Source organism: Cynocephalus volans, chromosome 15 (genome assembly GCF_027409185.1).
Source record: "Cynocephalus volans isolate mCynVol1 chromosome 15, mCynVol1.pri, whole genome shotgun sequence".
NCBI lineage: Eukaryota > Metazoa > Chordata > Mammalia > Dermoptera > Cynocephalidae > Cynocephalus > Cynocephalus volans.
In genome coordinates, this window is record NC_084474.1 from 58462047 (window position 1) to 58481479 (window position 19433).

Here is a 19433-nt window from a genome sequence, read left to right on the forward strand (position 1 = left end):
CCCTGCAGGATGTTTTATTAATTATTATTGCTATTTAGTAAACGAAGAAACCAAGGCTGTGGCCATATTGCTACAAGTTGTACTGACGGAAGCCAACCCTAGGTCCTCTGACCTAAAATCCGAAGTGAGCGTTTCCAGTACAAATGAAAATGCCTACCAAAAAAACCCCGTTTTAAAGAGAACTGGAAGGTTCCAACCTCTGAGCTTCTGGTAATGGCAGAGTTAGCTTGGTCAGACTAACATTCCTATAGGTAAAACTTACAAAATATGGAATAAGTACACATTATTTTAAGGCACAGAAGAATGCCTTAAAACAGCTAGAAGTCAAAAGGGAGCCCACCCTTGAAAGACAAACTGCGATGGGTGAGATCTGAGAGTCTGTGGCCTTTCACCAAGGGACACTGCCAACTCACACGCAGCTTGGGAGGTAGGCAGCCCTAGCCTCACAGGTGTGGGGGTCAGAGGACAACATTTGGGGTCAACTGGGCAGCCAGAAAAGAAAGTTGAAGCAGGCAAGTGGGAGCTGCCAGGCAGTAAGCTCCAACACCCATAAATAAAATTCACCCAAATCTTTAACCACTAAACTACACATGCGATATCAAAACATTCAGAGTGGTGTTTTATGGAAGAAAATTTGGACTCGACTGATTGTCAATGAATCATTTTCTTTCCACTGCTTATCATCATAGTACCTATTGAAAGTGACTTTTCTCCCTCAATGCAGCTTCCTCAGGATTACTAAGGCTTGATTTTTTTAAGAATGGGTAATTTTATGCCAATATAAAGGCAATGAAAGGTACTAAGATGTAAAAGTTCGAAGCCTAAAATCCATTTGAGAATTTTCTACTTGATAGTAGTTCACAAGCACAAATTATAACGTTTTTATAGCCAGACTGACAAAGACGAAAATAGGTAGTACTCAACTGGTGAGGGTCAGGGGACACTGCAGATGGCAGTGACAAGTTAACTTCATTTTGACAACCTAACAAAGGCCTTCAAAGCTATGCATACCCTCTGATTATAAGAAATATTGTTTTGAGGAAATAAAAGCATAAGAATATATGGATGTATTTAAATATATTCATTGCAGCACCATTAATAAGTGGAAAAGTAGAAACTGCCTCAATGTCCAATAGGTAATTTATTAATGATATTCATATAATGGACTAATAAAGAACAATGTTCAAAATATTACATTTTAAAAATAAATTACAAAACAATGCCCATTACATGGACACTGTAATGGATGTTGCAGTATTAGAATATACACTATGTAATGTATAACATTATATTAACTTATTTCCATCCAGAAATATTTGGGAATAACCACTGATTAGCCTGTGGAATTCTGGTCAGTGTTTTTCTCTCATACGGATAGCAGAAGGAATGTCCTAGCTGTAATGTCAGGAAGTCAAAAAGTAGTTCAGATACCTAAAGCAAGACAATGAACTGACCAAAGTCTGTTTACTTCTTTGGCATTCAGGAATACATTTAATAATATTTAGACCCTAAGTAAAATCTTCATACTTACCTTAAAAGTCAAGATAATGCTGATAAACAAAAGAATAATGAGGACTAAACAGGTAGGATTCACTGACATGATATCATCTCTGTAGGGAAAATTAGGAGGCTGCAAAAGAAAAAGGCCTCATTAGCAAATCTCATTAATTGATCTATTCCTTAGGCAGCAAATTAGATGTGCTTATCAGAAAGCAACTGGTTCAAGCAGATGGTTATTATCTAGGACTGATACAAAATTTCTACTCCAGGGCCAGCCCGTGGCTCACTCGGGAGAGTGTGGTGCTGATAATACCAAGGCCACGGGTTTGGATCCCATATAGGGATGGCCGGTTGGCTCACTTGCTGAGCGTGGTGCTGACAACACCAAGGCAAGGGTTGAGATCCCCTTACCGGTCATCTTTTTAAAAAACAAAACAAAACAAAACAAAAACAAAAACACAAAATTTCTACTCCAACTCTACTAATGAAAAAGCTACAAATGGTGTGATAGGGAGAGGCTGATCTGTTCATAATTCAGGCAGTAACTCTTGAAAAATCAGAGGAAGACTCATGAGTGAGACCTGAAAATATAACTCTGCCCTCCTACTACACAAAAGTTAGACGTCAGTGGTGTGTACCCAGGGATATTTTGTACACCTCTGCTATTTGGATTTCCTACAAGTTCTGAATCATTCTAAAGGACATATATAAATAAGGCAAGAGGGAGAAACCTATTAAAATGGTATCTTATTTATAGAGAGCATTTTTATTGATGTTAATTCTCCCCAGAGAGGTCCTCTTATACTAACAGATACTTATAGCATAAAAGAAATAATAAAATAAAAATCAAGTCTACCATCTGACCATATTTACTACCAGGTTAAAAAAAAAAAATCTCTTTAGGAGGATCAAAGTCTGCTACTATAGTTAGTTGGAGGGACAGACTTCCCCACGAAACACCAGCACAGCACTGATCGACGCCGAGAGAGCTGGCCTAGGTACGTGCATGTGGAAAGCAGCCCCTGAGCTACGTCTCTGATTCCATCTCTTCTTCACCATCCAATACTGGGAAGAACATGGAGAAACCCATGACTTAATTGCTTGGCTCCCACTCCTCAGGGTGAACACCATGTAACGGTTTTCAGTCTCCTTTTACTTTGGGCAAAATATCTAAGAAACAAAATCAAAGTCATTCTTTGTGATCAGCTCACACAGCTGGTCCTTTCCCTTGGAGCCTGGAAGGGTTGGCTGTAGGACTGATCTTAAAGGGTAAGGATAAAATAACTTGGTGCTGTTCACAAGACCAACAAGAAATCATAGTGTTCCTGTGGCTAATTTTTAAAAAAGGATTAAAGTGGAATATGTGACCCTTCCCCAAAGATCTTTATACTTTCTCCCCCAGAGAAGCGAACATGGTTTCCATGTCCAGTTGAGATCTATAAAAAAGACATGCAGAAAATATTTTAACCACATTTTACGGAACTCCACATACACAGATAAACAGCACAGGCATTAGAATTAAGTGGGGGCATTCCTCCAGCTCTCTCTGATAACTGTCTCTCCAGACTCACTGTATCTCAGTCTGTCAACAAGCGCCTCCGTAACGGTGGAACATTAACATTCCCATTCATTACTGTCTCTTAGCATCGTGACAACCGGCAGGTCTCGCTCCAGACTGATCTTTAAGTAGAACACACGGAAGATATTCACTTGTATAATCTGGTTTGTAATTACAAATAAAAGTGGATGGTGATTTTATTTTTATTGATATAATTATGGTCAGCATCACCAATGTTATTACACCACGGATGGCTCTAAAGCAAATGAATATGGAGTGATGGAACACCAGGGAGCACAACAGGAAGTCTAAGGGGCACTCTTGAGTGTTGTACACACTTGCCCTGCACATTAAGCCTTTATAGTTGCTGCAGTATAGGAAATGTAGCATGGAATACACTATTCACATAGCCATGGGGCTGCCATATGGCTCATGTCCATGTCTCCTCAATCACCACCACCCTGTCCCAGCCCCCTCACATGGCAGGCTATGTTGAGACTATGTTTCCTCCTCGCTTCCAGGATGAATCCAGGAGCCCAGCACCAGAGGAACATTACAAAGGAAAAACACAAGTCCTTAAACACAGAGGTAATTCTTCACCCTGCTCATCATATATAAATCCCCTCGTGCAGAGACTTGGCTATTCCACAAGAGATAAAGGTAAAATTAGCACATGGGAAATACACAAAAATTTTCTTGATACTGCATTTCTACCAAAATGTGGACCTGTTTTCTAAAACAAAGAGAAGTTATTACTAACAAGAATGACACCACGATAATGACGATGTAATACTTTTAAGGAACAAAACACTAGTGGCTTCTAGTGCTAGGTCTGCCGGGTACCAGTTACGTGATCTGGGAATGACTGTCATCAAGATCACAAACTTCTGTGGCCCCATTTCCTCTCTCCCTCCAACCACTCTAATGCTCTCATTGTCACTGAACCTTTCTGCCCCAGCTGCCACATCAAATGCCCCAGCCTCACCTCTCCTGTCCCAGAAAAACTCTGCTCCTTCCCCTGCAGTCAGAAATGACTATCAAAACCTCCAAAGAGTGACCATTCTCTCCATTTAAAACATTCTACGATTTTGATGAAAAAATCTAAGGCACATTCACAATTTAAAAAAACAAAGTTTAAAAAAATGTGAAGGCACAGAAGTATTCCAACCTCATAATCATTATAAGCTTCTTAATACCCAGCCCCCTATACTCACTCATATGGTCACAAAGGACATTTACCAGGAAACTAGACCCAAAATGATGCTTGCAAAAGAAAGGGTCAAGTAAGTTTGGGAACCAGTGTCTAGCAGAGTTCCACTTCTCCCATACAACAGCAGAGGCAAAAGGCCACCCTATGAGCAGACTGCATTTTACAAAATAAGACTATGAGTAACTAGATTATAATTTAGGTAAGCACATGGACTACCGCTATCACTGCCGCAATACCTCTCTATCCCGTAACTTAACCAGGTTTCCCTCATGAAAAGCAGCAGTAACTGGAAGGGCCACATACCAGCTGTCGTATGTATTCCTGAATGGAGTTCGGATAAACAAGCACAGTGATGGCAACCAAGGCATTCAGGGCAAAATCGAAGATCTGGTAACAGAAGAATGGTATGATCCAGGCAGCGTGTTGCTATAATATAAGAGAAAATTAAATGTTATTGTGTTCAATATTACAAAACATTATTCTGTTGAACTCAAAGAAATTCTTTCTTAATCTGAAGGGAAATGGAGGAATTGAAATTCATTAAACCAGGTCATGATGTAACTAATATGCCAAATAGAAGTAACCAACAAACAAGCTTCAGTGAACATTTCTGGGACTATAATATTGGTTTTATTGTTTTTTTTCAAGTACTATGTGATATTAACAAGAGATCTAAAGAAAATTGAGAATAATTACTTCTTAGTTATCATAGATAGTTGTGGGCTGGCCGGTTTGCTCACTTGGGAGAGTGTGGTGCTGGTAACAACAAGGTCAAGGGTTCGGATCTCCTTACCGGCCAACCATCAAAAAAAAGAATGATACTTGCACAGATCACATGTGTAAGGGGACTGAGAAATAGGCCCAGCCTCTTATTGCAGCTGCTTACCTTGTACGCTCCGTAAGTAGCCATTGCACATATCAGGATCATGAGAAGAGAAATTGCAATAGCAATACACATGTCTGCCAAGGGTTAAAAAAAGAGAGACAATCAGTAGCAGACCCACAGCTTAAATGTGTTCTGAGTCTCTCCCCAAAGTCATTTTGTTTATAAACCAATTATAAGTGAAAACGCCATACTAAGTAAACCACCAGAGCTCTTTTGGAATTTGAGAAGATAATAGCTAATGGAGGTAAAGTGCCCCAAAGTTCTCCCTAAATCATATAAATAACTATAAATAAGAGATTATTTCAAAAATGGGAGGTACTGGTTACAGATACTCTAAACCTTCCCATCTCATATAAAATAAAGCCTCAATTTCTTATCACGGCTCTGATGTCCCTGTTTATCCTAGAGCACGCCTACCTCTCTAATCTCACCTCACCTCGTCTCACACTCTGTTGCTCACCATAATCCAGCCACACCATTTGGTTCATTAAACACAAGGTCGTGCCATCATCAGGCTAGAAGGAATTTCTCATGTTTTTGCATGACCAGCTCCCCCCACCTCTTTTTTAATCATTCAGGTCGCAGCTCCAATGTCAACACCTCAGACAGCTTCCCTGAGTGCTCTAGGCAGCAGATCCCTCCCAGTCACTGCCACAATACTTAGTATTTTCTCTATTGTACGTACCACTATTATCTTATTTCTAATTGTTAATTAGGTATCGTCTGTTTCCCTCTGCTACAGTAACCTTCCGAACAAAAAGGACTTTCTCTACAATCCCAATATCTAGGTGAGAGATGCCCAATACAGTAGCCACTAGCCACATGTGGGCATTGAGCACTTGAAATGAGGTCAATCTGAATTGAGATGTGCTGTAAGATTAAGATATACTTCAGATTTCAAGGGCTTAGAACAAAGAAAAGAACATAAAATATCTCATTAATAATTTTACACTGTTTACATGCTGAAATGACATTTTGGATATACAGAGTTAAATAAAATAATTAAAATGAATCTCACCTATTTTTTTTTTTTTTTTTTTTTTTTGTCTTTTTGTGACCGGCCGCACCGCGCTCAGCCAGCAAGCGAACCGGCCATCCCTATATAGGATCCGAACCCGCGGCGGGAGCACTGCCGCGCTCCCAGCGCTGCACTCTCCCGAGTGCGCCACAGGGTCGGCCCACCTGTTTCATTTTTATTGCTTCTCTTTTGTCACTTTTTTCTTTTTATCTTTTTAAATGGGAAAATTAGGTTAGGAAAATGTTAAATTATGTATGTGTTTGTATTATATTGCTATTGAACAGTGCTGATCTAGAACAGTGCCTACATCACAGTAGGTACTAACTGAACATTTATTTGGGAGGTTACCATGTCTTTAGGAGAGTCTGATTAGAAGTATGGTATGACTAGGTTTCTAAAGGCAATAAGTGGGGTTACCATTAGGCTAAGAGAGCACAAAAGCTGTGCAGTAAATTATCTGTACAGTGTTTGACATTTCAAGGCATTTTCACAAATACCTCTATTTAGCCTTCTTAATTCTGAAGTAGATGTTACTGTTACCACGAAACAGATTACAAAACTAGGGCTCAGAGGTTATGTAATTTGCTAAGACATCATTTGCATCAAAAAGCTGAACTATGACTAACTCTGCTCTTATGATTTCAAATCTCCGGCTCTTTCTACTATACTATGCTGCTTCTACTTAAGCTCTGAATACTAACTAATGAAGCAACCTGGGCTGCCACTTCCTTCTCTCCAAAGGAAAGAATGCTAAGTTTTAGAGCCATCCCTTCTGTATCCTCAGCTTCAGAGATGAGAATATTTTAAGCAAGAGTTTTAACAGAAGCAAATGAGGAAATGGTGCTAATAGTATAGGGGTTTTTACAATCAGTATTAGTTCTGGACAGTGACAGGAATATCTCTACTTATTCTTTGCACAGTAGCTCCTCTGACGTCAGAGCACACCGACATCACATTGTTTTCTAAAGTAAATTCCTGCCTTGATAATGCACGTCTAATTTGAAAAGGATCCTCAGAAAAGTTATACCACAGGCCATGAAAGACATAATTAGAAAATGTTTCCTGACACTTAAGTCAATTAGTCATTGAAATTAAATAGGCATATAAAAGTTACCTGAAATGCCATTGTTTAAATAATCTATTTCTAATTCTACTTTCCCTCATTTCCTGGATTTGTTTCCTTCCCATAACATTTGTAGCTAGTTAGTTAACATAGTCACAAATATACAAGAGGATCTCCTAGGAACTGAACTAGTTGATGCTAAAGCATAGAAGGAAAAATAAGTTAGCATGAACAGCCAGAAAATTTCTTAAGATGAAGGATAGGGTCAGCCTTACCACACACTGAAACATGGTTGCAGAGGATATAGCAAACTGGCCCCACACATTTGTTCTCACTTTCCTATTCTGCAGAGGCTAGAAAGCTAAAGACTGGGTTTTCCAGAGTCTCTTGCAGCTAGCTGGGTACTAGAAGCAGATTAGGTTTTCCCAATTAGATGTAGACATACGGCGAAGACTTTCCTTTGACCAAACTTGAGTCAGGATCCTCTGAGTCCTCTTTTTGACTATGCCCCAATCCTGGGTTCTGTCTCAGCCCATTTAATACAGTTTTAGCAAAAATCCCCACCTTTGCTATCTGACCACCTTCAATATCTCATCAAATTCCTTACCCCTACCCAGATAACTTATCACCCTAACCTGCCTACAGCAAGCATTATCCCCCTAGTCTTGCTATTTCCTCTTAGTAATTTTCCACCCTGACCTCTACCTGCTTCATGACTATAAATCTCCTCTTGTTCCTGCCGAAGTGGGAGTTACGCTCGATCTCTTTCCCCTACCGCAAAGCTCCCATTGTAGTGGTCTCTCTTGAATAAAGTCTTCTCACTATCTTTTTTTTTTTTTTAATTTTATTTTGTCGATATACATTGTAGCTGATTAATGCTCCCCATCACCAAAACCTCCCTCCCTTCTCCCTCCCCCCCAACAATGTCCTTTCTGTTTGTTTGTTCTATCAACTTCAAATAATTGTGGTTGTTATATCTTCTTCCCCCCCCCCCCGTTTGTGTGTGTATGTGTGTATGTGTGTGTGTGAATTTATATATTAATTTTTAGCTCCCTCCAATAAGTGAGAACACGTGGTATTTCTCTTTCTGTGCCTGACTTGTTTCACTTAATATAATTCTCTCGAGGTCCATCCATGTGGTTGCAAATGGCAGTATTTCATTCGTTTTTATAGCTGAGTAGTATTCCATTGTGTAGATGTACCATATTTTCCGTATCCACTCATCTGATGATGGGCATTTGGGCTGGTTCCAACTCTTGGCTATTGTAAAGAGTGCTGCGATGAACATTGGGGAACAGGTATACCTTCGACTTGATGATTTCCATTCCTCTGGGTATATTCCCAACAGTGGGATAGCTGGGTCGTATGGTAGATCTATTTGCAATTGTTTAAGGAACCTCCATACCATTTTCCATAGAGGCTGCACCATTTTGCAGTCCCACCAACAATGTATGAGAGTTCCTTTTTCTCCGCAGCCTCGCCAGCATTTATCGTTCATAGTCTTTTGGATTTTAGCCATCCTAACTGGGGTTAGATGGTATCTCAATGTGGTTTTGATTTGCATTTCCCGGATGCTGAGTGATGTTGAGCATTTTTTCATATGTCTGTTGGCCATTTGGATATCTTCCTTAGAGAAATGCCTACTTACCTCTTTTGCCCATTTTTTAATTGGGTTGCTTGTTTTCTTCTCATAAAGTTGTTTGAGTTCCTTATATATTCTGGATATTAATCCTTTGTCAGATGTATATTTTGCAAATATTTTCTCCCACTCTGTTGGTTGTCTTTTAACTCTTTTAATTGTTTCTTTTGCTGTGCAGAAGCTTTTTAGTTTGATATAATCCCATTTGTTTATTTTTCCTTTGGTTGCCCGTGCTTTTGGGGTTGTATTCATGAAGTCTGTGCCCAGTCCTATTTCCTGAAGTGTTTCCCCTATGTTTTCTTTAAGAAGTTTTATTGTCTCAGGGTGTATATTTAAATCCTTAATCCATTTTGAGTTGATTTTAGTATACGGTGAGAGGTATGGATCTAGTTTCATTCTCCTGCATATCGATATCCAGTTATCCCAGCACCACTTGCTGAAGAGGCAGTGCCTTCCCCAGTGAATAGGCTTGGTGCCTTTGTCAAAGATCAGATGGCAGTAAGTGTGTGGGTTGATTTCTGGATTCTCTATTCTATTCCATTGGTCAGTGTGTCTGTTTTTATGCCAGTACCATACTGTTTTGGTTATTATAGCTTTGTAGTATAGCTTAAAGTCAGGTAGTGTTATGCCTCCAGCTTTATTTTTTTTGCTCAGCATTGCTTTGGCTATTCGTGGTCTTTTATTGTTCCATATAAATGTCTGAATAGTTTTTTCCATTTCTGAGAAAAATGTCTTTGGAATTTTGATGGGGATTGCATTGAATTTGTATATCACTTTGGGTAGTATGGACATTTTCACTATGTTGATTCTTCCAATCCAAGAGCATGGAATATCTTTCCATCTTCTTGTATCCTCTCTAATTTCTCTCAGCAGTGGTTTGTAGTTCTCATTATAGAGATTTTTCACCTCCTTGGTTAACTCAATTCCTAAGTATTTTATTTTTTTGGTGGCTATTGTAAATGGGCAGGCTTTCTTGATTTCTCCTTCTGCATGTTCACTATTGGAGAAGAGAAATGCTACTGATTTTTGTGTGTTGATTTTGTATCCTGCTACTGTGCTGAAATCATTTATCAATTCCAACAGTTTTTTTGTAGAGGTTTTAGGCTGTTCGATATATAGGATCATGTCATCTGCAAACAGGGACAGTTTGACTTCATCTTTTCCAATCTGGATGCCCTTTATTTCCTTCTCTTCTCTGATTGCTCTGGCTAGTACTTCCAACACTATGTTGAATAGGAGTGGTGAGAGTGGGCATCCTTGTCTAGTGCCTGTTCTTAAAGGAAAAGCTTTCAGCTTTTCCCCATTCAGGATGATATTGGCAGTGGGTTTGGCATATATGGCTTTAATTATGTTGAGATACTTTCCCTCTATACCTAACTTATAGAGGGTCTTTGTCATGAATGAGTGCTGAACTTTATCAAATGCTTTTTCAGCATCTATAGAGATGATCATATGGTCCTTGTGTTTGAGTTTATTAATATGGTGTATCACATTTATTGATTTGCGTATGTTGAACCAACCTTGCATCCCTGGGATGAATCCCACTTGATCGTGATGAATAATTTTTCGTATGTGTTGCTGTATTCTGTTTGCTAGTATTTTAGTGAGGATTTTTGCATCTATATTCATCAAGGATATCGGCCTGTAGTTTTCTTTTTTGGTTATATCTTTACCTGGTTTTGGTATCAGGATGATGTTTGCTTCATAGAATGAGTTTGGGAGATTTGCGTCCGTTTCAATCTTTTGGAATAGTTTGTAAAGAATCGGTGTCAATTCCTCTTTGAATGTTTGGTAAAATTCTGCTGTGAATCCATCTGGTCCTGGGCTTTTCTTTGTTGGGAGCCTTCTGATAACAGCTTCAATCTCCTTTATTGTTATTGGTCTGTTCAAATTTTCTACGTCTTCACGGTTCAGTTTTGGGAGCTTGTGTGTGTCCAGAAATTTATCCATTTCCTCCAGATTTTCAAATTTGTTGGCGTATAGTTGTTTATAGTAGTCTCGAATGATTCCTTGTATTTCAGATGAATCAGTTGTAATATCGCCTTTTTCATTTCTAATTTTTGTTATTTGAGTCTTCTCTCTTCTTTTTTTTGTTAGCCATGCTAATGGTTTGTCAATTTTATTTATCTTTTCAAAAAACCAACTTTTTGATTCGTTGATCTTTTGAATTGTTTTTTGGTTTTCAATTTCATTCAGTTCTGCTCTGATCTTAATGATTTCTTTCCGTCTGCTAACTTTAGGATTGGATTGTTCTTGTTTTTCTAGTTCTTTAAGGTGAAGTGTTAGGTTGTTCACTTGCCATCTTTCCATTCTTCTGAAGTGAGCATTTAATGCAATAAATTTTCCCCTCAATACTGCTTTTGCAGTATCCCACAGGTTTTGGTATGATGTATCATTGTTTTCATTAGTTTCAATAAACTTTTTGATTTCCTGCTTGATTTCTTCTTGGACCCATATGTCATTAAGTAGAATGCTGTTTAATTTCCATGTGTTTGTATAGTTTCCAGAGTTTTGTTTGTTATTAATTTCTAGTTTTAATCCATTGTGGTCTGAGAAGATACATGGGATAATTCCAATTTTTTTGAATTTATTGAGACTCGATTTGTGACCTAATATGTGATCTATCCTGGAGAATGATCCATGTGCTGATGAGAAGAATGAATATTCTGAGGTTGTTGGGTGGAATGTTCTGTAGATATCTGCCAATTCCAATTGGTCTAGAGTCTTGTTTAGATCTTGTGTTTCTCTACTGATTCTTTGCCTAGATGATCTGTCTAATATTGACAGTGGAGTGTTCAGGTCCCCTGCTATTATGGTATTAGTGTCTATTTCCTTCTTTAGGTCTAATAGAGTTTGTTTTATAAATCTGGCTGCTCCAACATTGGGTGCGTACATATTTATGATTGTTATGTCTTCTTGATGGATCAGTCCTTTTATCATTAAGTAGTGTCCCTCATTGTCTCTTTTTATGGTTTTTAGTTTAAAGTCTATTTTGTCAGATATAAGAATAGCCACTCCAGCTCGTTTTTCTTTTCTGTTTGCATGGTAAATCTTTTTCCATCCTTTCACTCTTAGTCTGTGTGAATCTTTATGGGTGAGGTGGGTCTCTTGTAGGCAGCATATAGTTGGGTCCTGCTTTTTGATCCAGTCAGCCAGTCTGTGTCTTTTAATTGGGGAATTTAAGCCTTTAACATTAAGAGTTGTTATTGAAAGGTGTTGATTTATTCCTAGCATTTTATTGGTTGTTTGGTTGTCTTAGGTGTCTTTTGTTCCTTGCTTTCTGATTTACTGTTTGGTTTCTTTGTTTGTTGGTTCCTTAGGTTGTAGATAGTGTTTTTGTTAGCTTGTTTTCTCTTCATGAATGCCATTTTTATTGTACTAGCGGGTTTAGATTTTTCTTAGGTTTTTATGGCAGTGGTAGTTATTTTTCAGGAACCAAACCCAGTACTCCCTTGAGGATTTCTTGTAAGGGTGGTCTTGTGGTAGTGAACTCCCGCAGTTTTTGTTTGTCTGAGAAATATACTATTTGCCCCTCATTTTGGAAGGATAGCCTTGCAGGGTAGAGTATTCTTGGCTGGCAATCTTTGTCTTTTAGTATTTTGAAAATATCATCCCATTCCTTTCTAGCTTTTAGGGTTTGTGATGAAAAGTCTGATGTTAACCTGATTGGGGCTCCCTTATAGGTGATTTGACGCTTCTCTCTTGCAGCTTTTAAGATTCTCTCTTTGTCTCTGAGTTTTGCCAATTTGACTATGACATGTCTTGGAGAAGGCCTTTTTGGGTTGAATACGTTTGGAGATCGTTGAGCTTCCTGGATCTGAAGATCTGTGATTTTTCCTATACCTGGGAAGTTTTCTGCCACTATTTTGTTGAATATGTTTTCAATGGAATCTCCATTTTCCTCCCCTTCTGGAATACCCATGACTCGGATATTTGAGCGCTTGAGGTTGTCTGATATCTCTCTCAGATTTTCTTCCATGTCCTTGATTCTTTTTTCTTTCTTTTTGTCTGCTTGTGTTATTTCAAACAGCCCATCTTCAAGTTCAGAGGTTCTCTCTTCAACTTCGACAAGCCTGCTGGTTAAACTCTCCGTTGTGTTTTTTATTTCGCTGAATAACTTCTTCAGTTCAGCAAGTTCTGCTACATTTTTTTTCAGGACATTGATTTCCTTGTATATTTCCTCTTTCAGATCCTGTATACTTTTCCTCATTTCATCATGATGTCTAGCTGAGTTTTCTTGTATCTCATTCAGTTTCCTTAGAATTATCACTCGAAATTCCTTGTCAGTTATTTCAAGGGCTTCTTGTTCTATAGGATCTAGAGTATGAGATTTATTAACTTTTGGTGGTGTACTTTCTTGATTTTTTGTATTTCTGGTGTCTTTTTTTTGGTGTTTATTCATTGTGGCAGGGGGTTTCACAGTCCACCGGTTTAAGACTAATGACTAACTAGGATGTTGCTGTGGTTGCCAATTTGGTATGGCTCCCGCCGTGACTGCTCAGTTGGCCTCTAGTGTCTTGTGTGTGTGGTTGCCTCGGGTCTTGGGCTTCTCCGGGGATCCACCTTTCTAGTCAGCTTGTACTCTGCTGGGCTGGTGGATCACGTACCACAGGGTGTGTGATCTCTGTTGAGCTTTCACTTTCTGTACAGGACTTCTCCCCGTTCCGTGTGCTCTGGCCCAGGCTGTTAGATCGTGCAGTGGCGACCCCACCGGGTGTGTGGTTTCTGTCGAGTCTCCGCCTCCCTGGCCGCACGTCTCCCCCCTCTGTGCACACTGTGCTGGGCTGGGGCGTGTCTTCTGCACCCCTCGTCTATCAGCTGGGCCTTCAAGACCCTGCTCAGCACCGCCTCGCCCAGGAAGTCTACCAGGTTTCTGCTAGGCACAGACGACCGGTCTCTCTGGGTGCCTTTGTAGCACTGTGTAGATCTTTCTCGGGTCTTGTTCACCTTTGTATCCCCCCAGTATAAACCGAGTCTAGTGCCCGCCTGCAGCCTGCTCTCCGGCAGGTTCAAGCGGACCTGGGAACTCTCCTACCACACTATTCCCAACCAGAAATTCGTTAGGCTTTTTTCCAAACTGGTGGTCGCAGAGATGGTATCTGCCTCCCAGTAACAGGAAGTTTACCGGGGCCGGAGTCCAGGGTGTGGTGGAGTGACAGTCGGCCCGCCCGTACTTCCTAGCCCTCCCAAAACTGGTCGGGACGCCCCACACCCCCAGCCCTGCCAGAGAACCGCGGAGGGAGTGGGAGAGGAGGTCGGCCCGCAGGGTCCGGAAAGCCCCGCGCCAGGCCAAGCAAATGGGCTCAGTGATGGCCGAGCAGGGCGGAGCTGCCCGCACCTGGGAAAATGGAGGCAGCACCGGGGCAGTGAGTGGCCTGGTGGTGCAGGCGGGAGCCGCGTGGGCATTCACCCCCCGAACAGAGCTGTGCCAGGGATCACTCACAGTGCTGTGCCAGGTCGGGCGCTCGCTCTGTCTCTGGTTTGTTGCCTTCCGTGTTCTCGGCGCTGCCGCCTCGGGCTGTTCAGTCGCGGCGCCGCTCGGGCGCTCCCAGGAATCTTCTTTAATGCCGGCCTGAAACCTCGAATCCTGAATAGGGCAGCTGGCCGCCTTCAGTGCAGCCCCAGCCTCCGGGATCCTGGCTGCATCCACAGCAGCCCTGGCGCCGTGTTCCCTGTTTCAAGACTCTCTTTTGCAGCTAAGAATCAGTTCTTTTCCTGCTCCACACTTCAAAGCTGTTGCCTGTAAATGAGGCAGCCTCTCCTGCCGGGGGCAAAGTGGCGTTAAGCCCCCACGACCGGCCAGCAGCAGCAGTCCTCCCTTAAGAGATGGCCAGAGGAAGGTCCACAAGTTTCCCGGCTGCCTGAGGCCCAGTGGCCACCTTTTCCACCTCAGCTACTCCGCGCCAGCCGCCGCAGCCGCCGCCATCTTGAAACTCCTTCTCACTATCTTTGACAAGTGTCTGAATAATTTTTCTTTAACACACAGTAAAGCTGAAAGAGCAAGTCTCAGAAGAATGCATACTGCATGAATCTACTATATAATGTTCAAGCACACGAAGATTAAACAATAGATCAACTAGAGATACAAATGTGGTAAATCTATAAAGAAAAGCAAAAGAATGATAATCCAGAAGAGTGGCAGTCCTTGAACAGAGGAAATGATTTGCAATCAGAAAGGATTCCAAAATTAAGGTAAAATTCAATTTCTTAAAACAACTTGCAGATACACAAGTGCTTGTAGTACCATTATTTGGTATATTTTATATATATTGTTTTGTACCTATGCAATATTTAATAAGAGATAATGCTATAAAGAATGAGGAACTCCAAATCATTATTAATCTAAAAAAAAAGTAAGAATGGTGCTCATTGTACAGGCAACTTTTCTGAAAGGCTTGAATTTTTTCAACACAAAGCTCTGAAGGAAAAAAAAAAGGCTGTCACACTAAATCTATGCTAAATTATAAATCACATCCTGATTTCAAAAACACTAAAATGTAAACAACACCAATGAAATGTACCAGAGAAGCAGCAGGTGAGAAAAAGAGCACAAGAGAAGGAATACTAGACACCTGAGCTAACTTAGTTCCTGCCTCAGCCACTGGCAAACTTGGGACTGAAAAGAATCAAGGGATTCTGCAGCTATAACATATCTTAGGATTTCAACAACACATTTAGCAAAGTTTTTCATAATATCTTTATAGGCAAAGTAGGGAAATATAAACCAAGTGAAACAGTCTGGTTAAGCAGAACATCCAGATAAACAGCTGATTGACTCTACCGCACGTCTCCCACTTGCCTTTCCAAACCCACTCTTAAACACCTTGTTCTTGGGCCCAGGAGGCAGACCTGTTTGGGCTATCAAGAGGATTCCCTTACCCTCTGGCTTCAGGTGAGCTCAGCCAATACCTGGACAATCAGATGGAGGGAAGAGAGTGAGGTACCCCCTGCTCTGAGGTTACCTTGGATTGGCTATGGCCCTAGTCCCATGGTCACTGCTCTTCATGAAGAGGCTAACTCTATGTGACTCTCATCCCCAGCTCCAGTAACCACAGCCTCCTACCCATCCTTCGGATCCAAGGATAGTAGCAGCCAGCCTTGATTATCTAAATAACTTCACCATCCCTAGTGGTCTTCTTAGACGTACACGTTTCCAAAAAATCTTCCTGAAAATAAACATTCATTGAATTAGCCTTTAAAAAAAAAAATGAGGCTGGCCAGTTAGCTCAGTTGGTTAGAGCACAGAGTTATAACACCAAGGTCAAGGGTTCAGATCCCCATACTGGCCAGCCACCAGAAATGAATTTTTAAAAATTAAAAAAAATTTTTTAAAACAGCAAAATGTAGTCAAGGTGAATAGTATGCCACCTTATGACCCATGTGATTTAAAAAATAAACAGATGAAAGGATGGAAGGATGGGAGGGGAGATGGATAAAAATAAAGGGCCAGGTTCGCATGGCTTGGCATCCACTGCTGTTACATATGTGGGTATATTTCCCCAAGCCTGTGTTGGGATCTTTGCACACACATTAGCAAGCTGTGCACAATGCCACGTTGTTTGGGGGTATGTGAACAGACAGCAGGTAGGCAGCCCGGGGCCCCATCCAAATGCCAGAGCAAAGTGAGCTTTACTCTGTGTTGCCAATAGCCAACAGAGAAAGCCCCAGTTCTCTGCAGGCTCATTGTTCTAATTTTATGGTTTTTATTTCTCAGTCGTTACTATCACAACATTCAAACATATACAGAAATATATAAGCATACACAGAGTACTATACACAGAGAAGAGAATTCCCATCACCCATGTTGCCTGAATTGTTTCATCTGATTACTCCATTACTGGTGGAAATCCAGATAGTTTCCAATTTCTGGCTATTACGAATAAAGCTACTATGATCATTTTTATATATCACTTATGATGAACTCACAAAGCACTAATTTCTGTAGAGTATATATCTAGGAGTAGAATTACTAGGTCATAGGGTATATATGTTTAGCTTTAGTTTTCCAGCAGCATTTTTGAGAACTCCAGTTGTTCCACCCCCACAACAACAGGTGGTACTGTCAGTGGTGTCAATGCTGACCATTTTGATTTGGTGTAGTAATTCACTAACTGGTTGTAATTCGCATTTCTCATAAGAAATCATGTGGAAAATATTCTCATAGGCTTATTGGTCACATGGATATCTTCTTTTGTGAAGTTATCTGTCTTTCTATTGATTTCACTCAGAACCATTTACTGAAAAGACCACCCTTTCTCCAATAAATGTAGTGGCATCTTTATCCTAAAGCAGGTGACCCATATTTTTGGGTAACCAACAATTCTTGGTTATTTTTCTGGCCATTTCCTTGCTCAGGCCAGGTGTGTCTACACAGCGAATAAAAAAATAAGTTTGACCAGAAAGACAAATCTGCATGCAAAATTAATCGGACATCAATTTGGATGATCAGCTCTTTGGTATTATGCAACAGTTCCTGCTAAACCATTAAAATTTCACAGATAAAATTCCATAAAGTCTACTTCTACTCCAAGTAAGTTATGAATGTATAATACGATATGCCTCACATACATGCTTTTCACTCATTACCCGCTAGTCTAAGTCAGTACACTAAACTTTTTTAACTTTTTATTTTAGAGTCATTTTAAACATAGGAAAGCTGCAAACAGTAGTAGAGTGCTCACATATACCCTTCTCCCTGCTACCTATAATGCTAAAAGTTTACCTGACCCTAGTATAATGATCAAAACCAGGAAATTAACACTTGTACAATACCAGGCCTTATCTGAATTTCACCTATCCCCCGAATGTCCTTTTTCTGTTCCAGAATCTAATCGAGGATCCCATTTAGTTGTGTCTCCTTAGTCTCCTCTAATCTGTAGCAGTTCTTCATTCTTTCCTAGTATGGTCAAATTTTTTGATAACATAAAATTATTTATAACTTATAAACGTGCATTACTAATATTTCTGTATTTTATAAAATATGCGTAAAATTAGAAATGTTAAAAGGCTAGATTTAAAAATAAAGAGAAATTCTTATATTTTCTCTCTTTACCCTAGTGGATTCTCCTATATGCCCCATTTTGATTTAAATAGGATTTGCCTTTCTTCTAACAAATCATTTTAGGAAAAGATCACATGGAAAAGTGAGACACATCCCTGCTATGTTCTTCCTGGATAAAATCTTCAGACAGCCGCCACTGTTCCAAAAAGGTGTCAACATAAAATTGCTATATTAACTTCCATAATTTTTGAGCACAATTTAAGCAGTTGATTGTACCCATCTAAAGGACTATTTAATTCTATCCACATGTGAGTTAAATATGGAAAGGCATATCTGATATGACGACCTTTGACCTACAAGCTCATTAAAGAAAGGAAATCAAAACATATGGAAAGGAAATGTAAGAGGAAAGAGGTTAAAAAAAGATTCACTCAAGTGAATATCCTCTCTTCTGTACCTTTTTAACCATGTGATTTAAATGATCGACTGCCTTAAAAATAATTACAAACTATTCATTCAATCTTTCCAAATACATGAAATATGAGAGAAACTTCAAAAGCTCTGGAATTCATATGCAGGATATTACAAACCAATTACTATTTTAAAGTCTTAGGGAGCCTTTGAAAGCAGCTAAATGAAGCCTGTCATGTCAGACAGTCATTACCCAGCTTCATTTCTGGCTATGAGAACAACGCATGCAGTATTACTATTCGATCCAGGTAGAATCATAGCGGTATGATTTAAAACTTCTTTTTCTAACCTCAATAGCCTTACAAAAGGAATCCTGCTACTGGAAACAGTGAAAGAGAATTTATTTTTAAGTGTCAATCAACCATTATGTGTATAGCTTATACAGTCTCTAAACTCAGGGGAAGAAAAGCAGAGATATATTAATTTAATATTAATGGAACTCATTATCCTTTCTGGAAGAATTCCTAAGAGGAATGGGGTTATTCAGAACAGACAAAATAAGAAATGATACAGAGTCATGTCTCTGTCTGGCAAGGTCTCAAACCCCAGGATAATATGATGCCCCTGACTTCTTAATCCATGTTATAAAACAATGGTGGTGAATTATGATAGATACAAAGCATCTCCTGGTTTTTCGATGACTGCACTATAAATTGCTCTCTAGCGCCTCCTCCTGACCTCTTACATTTGGGGCTCCTTCAAGGCTCAATCCAGGGACTCCTTCCCTTTTCTCTTTCTTCTCTCCGTAACATAAATGGCATTTTAAGGCTAATGTCCTCAAATTTATATCTCAGTCCAGACCTCTCCTCTGGGCTACAGATTCACATATCTGGCTACGTTTTTAGTCTCTCGACTTTAAAGTAGCTCACATATTTCAACCATAACACAGCTAAATAATAATAGCTAGTAAAACAGCCATACATATTGAGTACTTACTATGGGCCAGACCCCATTCTAAGCACTTTTCATGTACTATCTCATTTACAACCCTATGAGGTAGGCAGATACTATGATTACCTCTGTCTTTCAGAGAGAGAAACCACGGCACACAAAGGTAATGGCTAGCACAACTAACACATGGCAGGGT

General features: G+C 39.9%; 1 protein-coding gene across 1 annotated transcript in view; it reads right to left on the reverse strand.

Annotated features, from left to right (window-relative positions):
- The window catches only part of LAPTM4B (lysosomal protein transmembrane 4 beta), a 61310-nt gene that overhangs the window by 18366 nt on the left and 23511 nt on the right, over positions 1 to 19433 (reverse strand). The window contains exons 3-5 of the mRNA XM_063079497.1: positions 5155 to 5228; positions 4572 to 4694; positions 1532 to 1630 (exon numbers count right to left, since the gene is read on the reverse strand). Coding sequence (XP_062935567.1) covers positions 1532 to 1630; positions 4572 to 4694; positions 5155 to 5228 — 296 coding nt within the window. The remainder of the gene's footprint in view (positions 1 to 1531; positions 1631 to 4571; positions 4695 to 5154; positions 5229 to 19433) is intronic.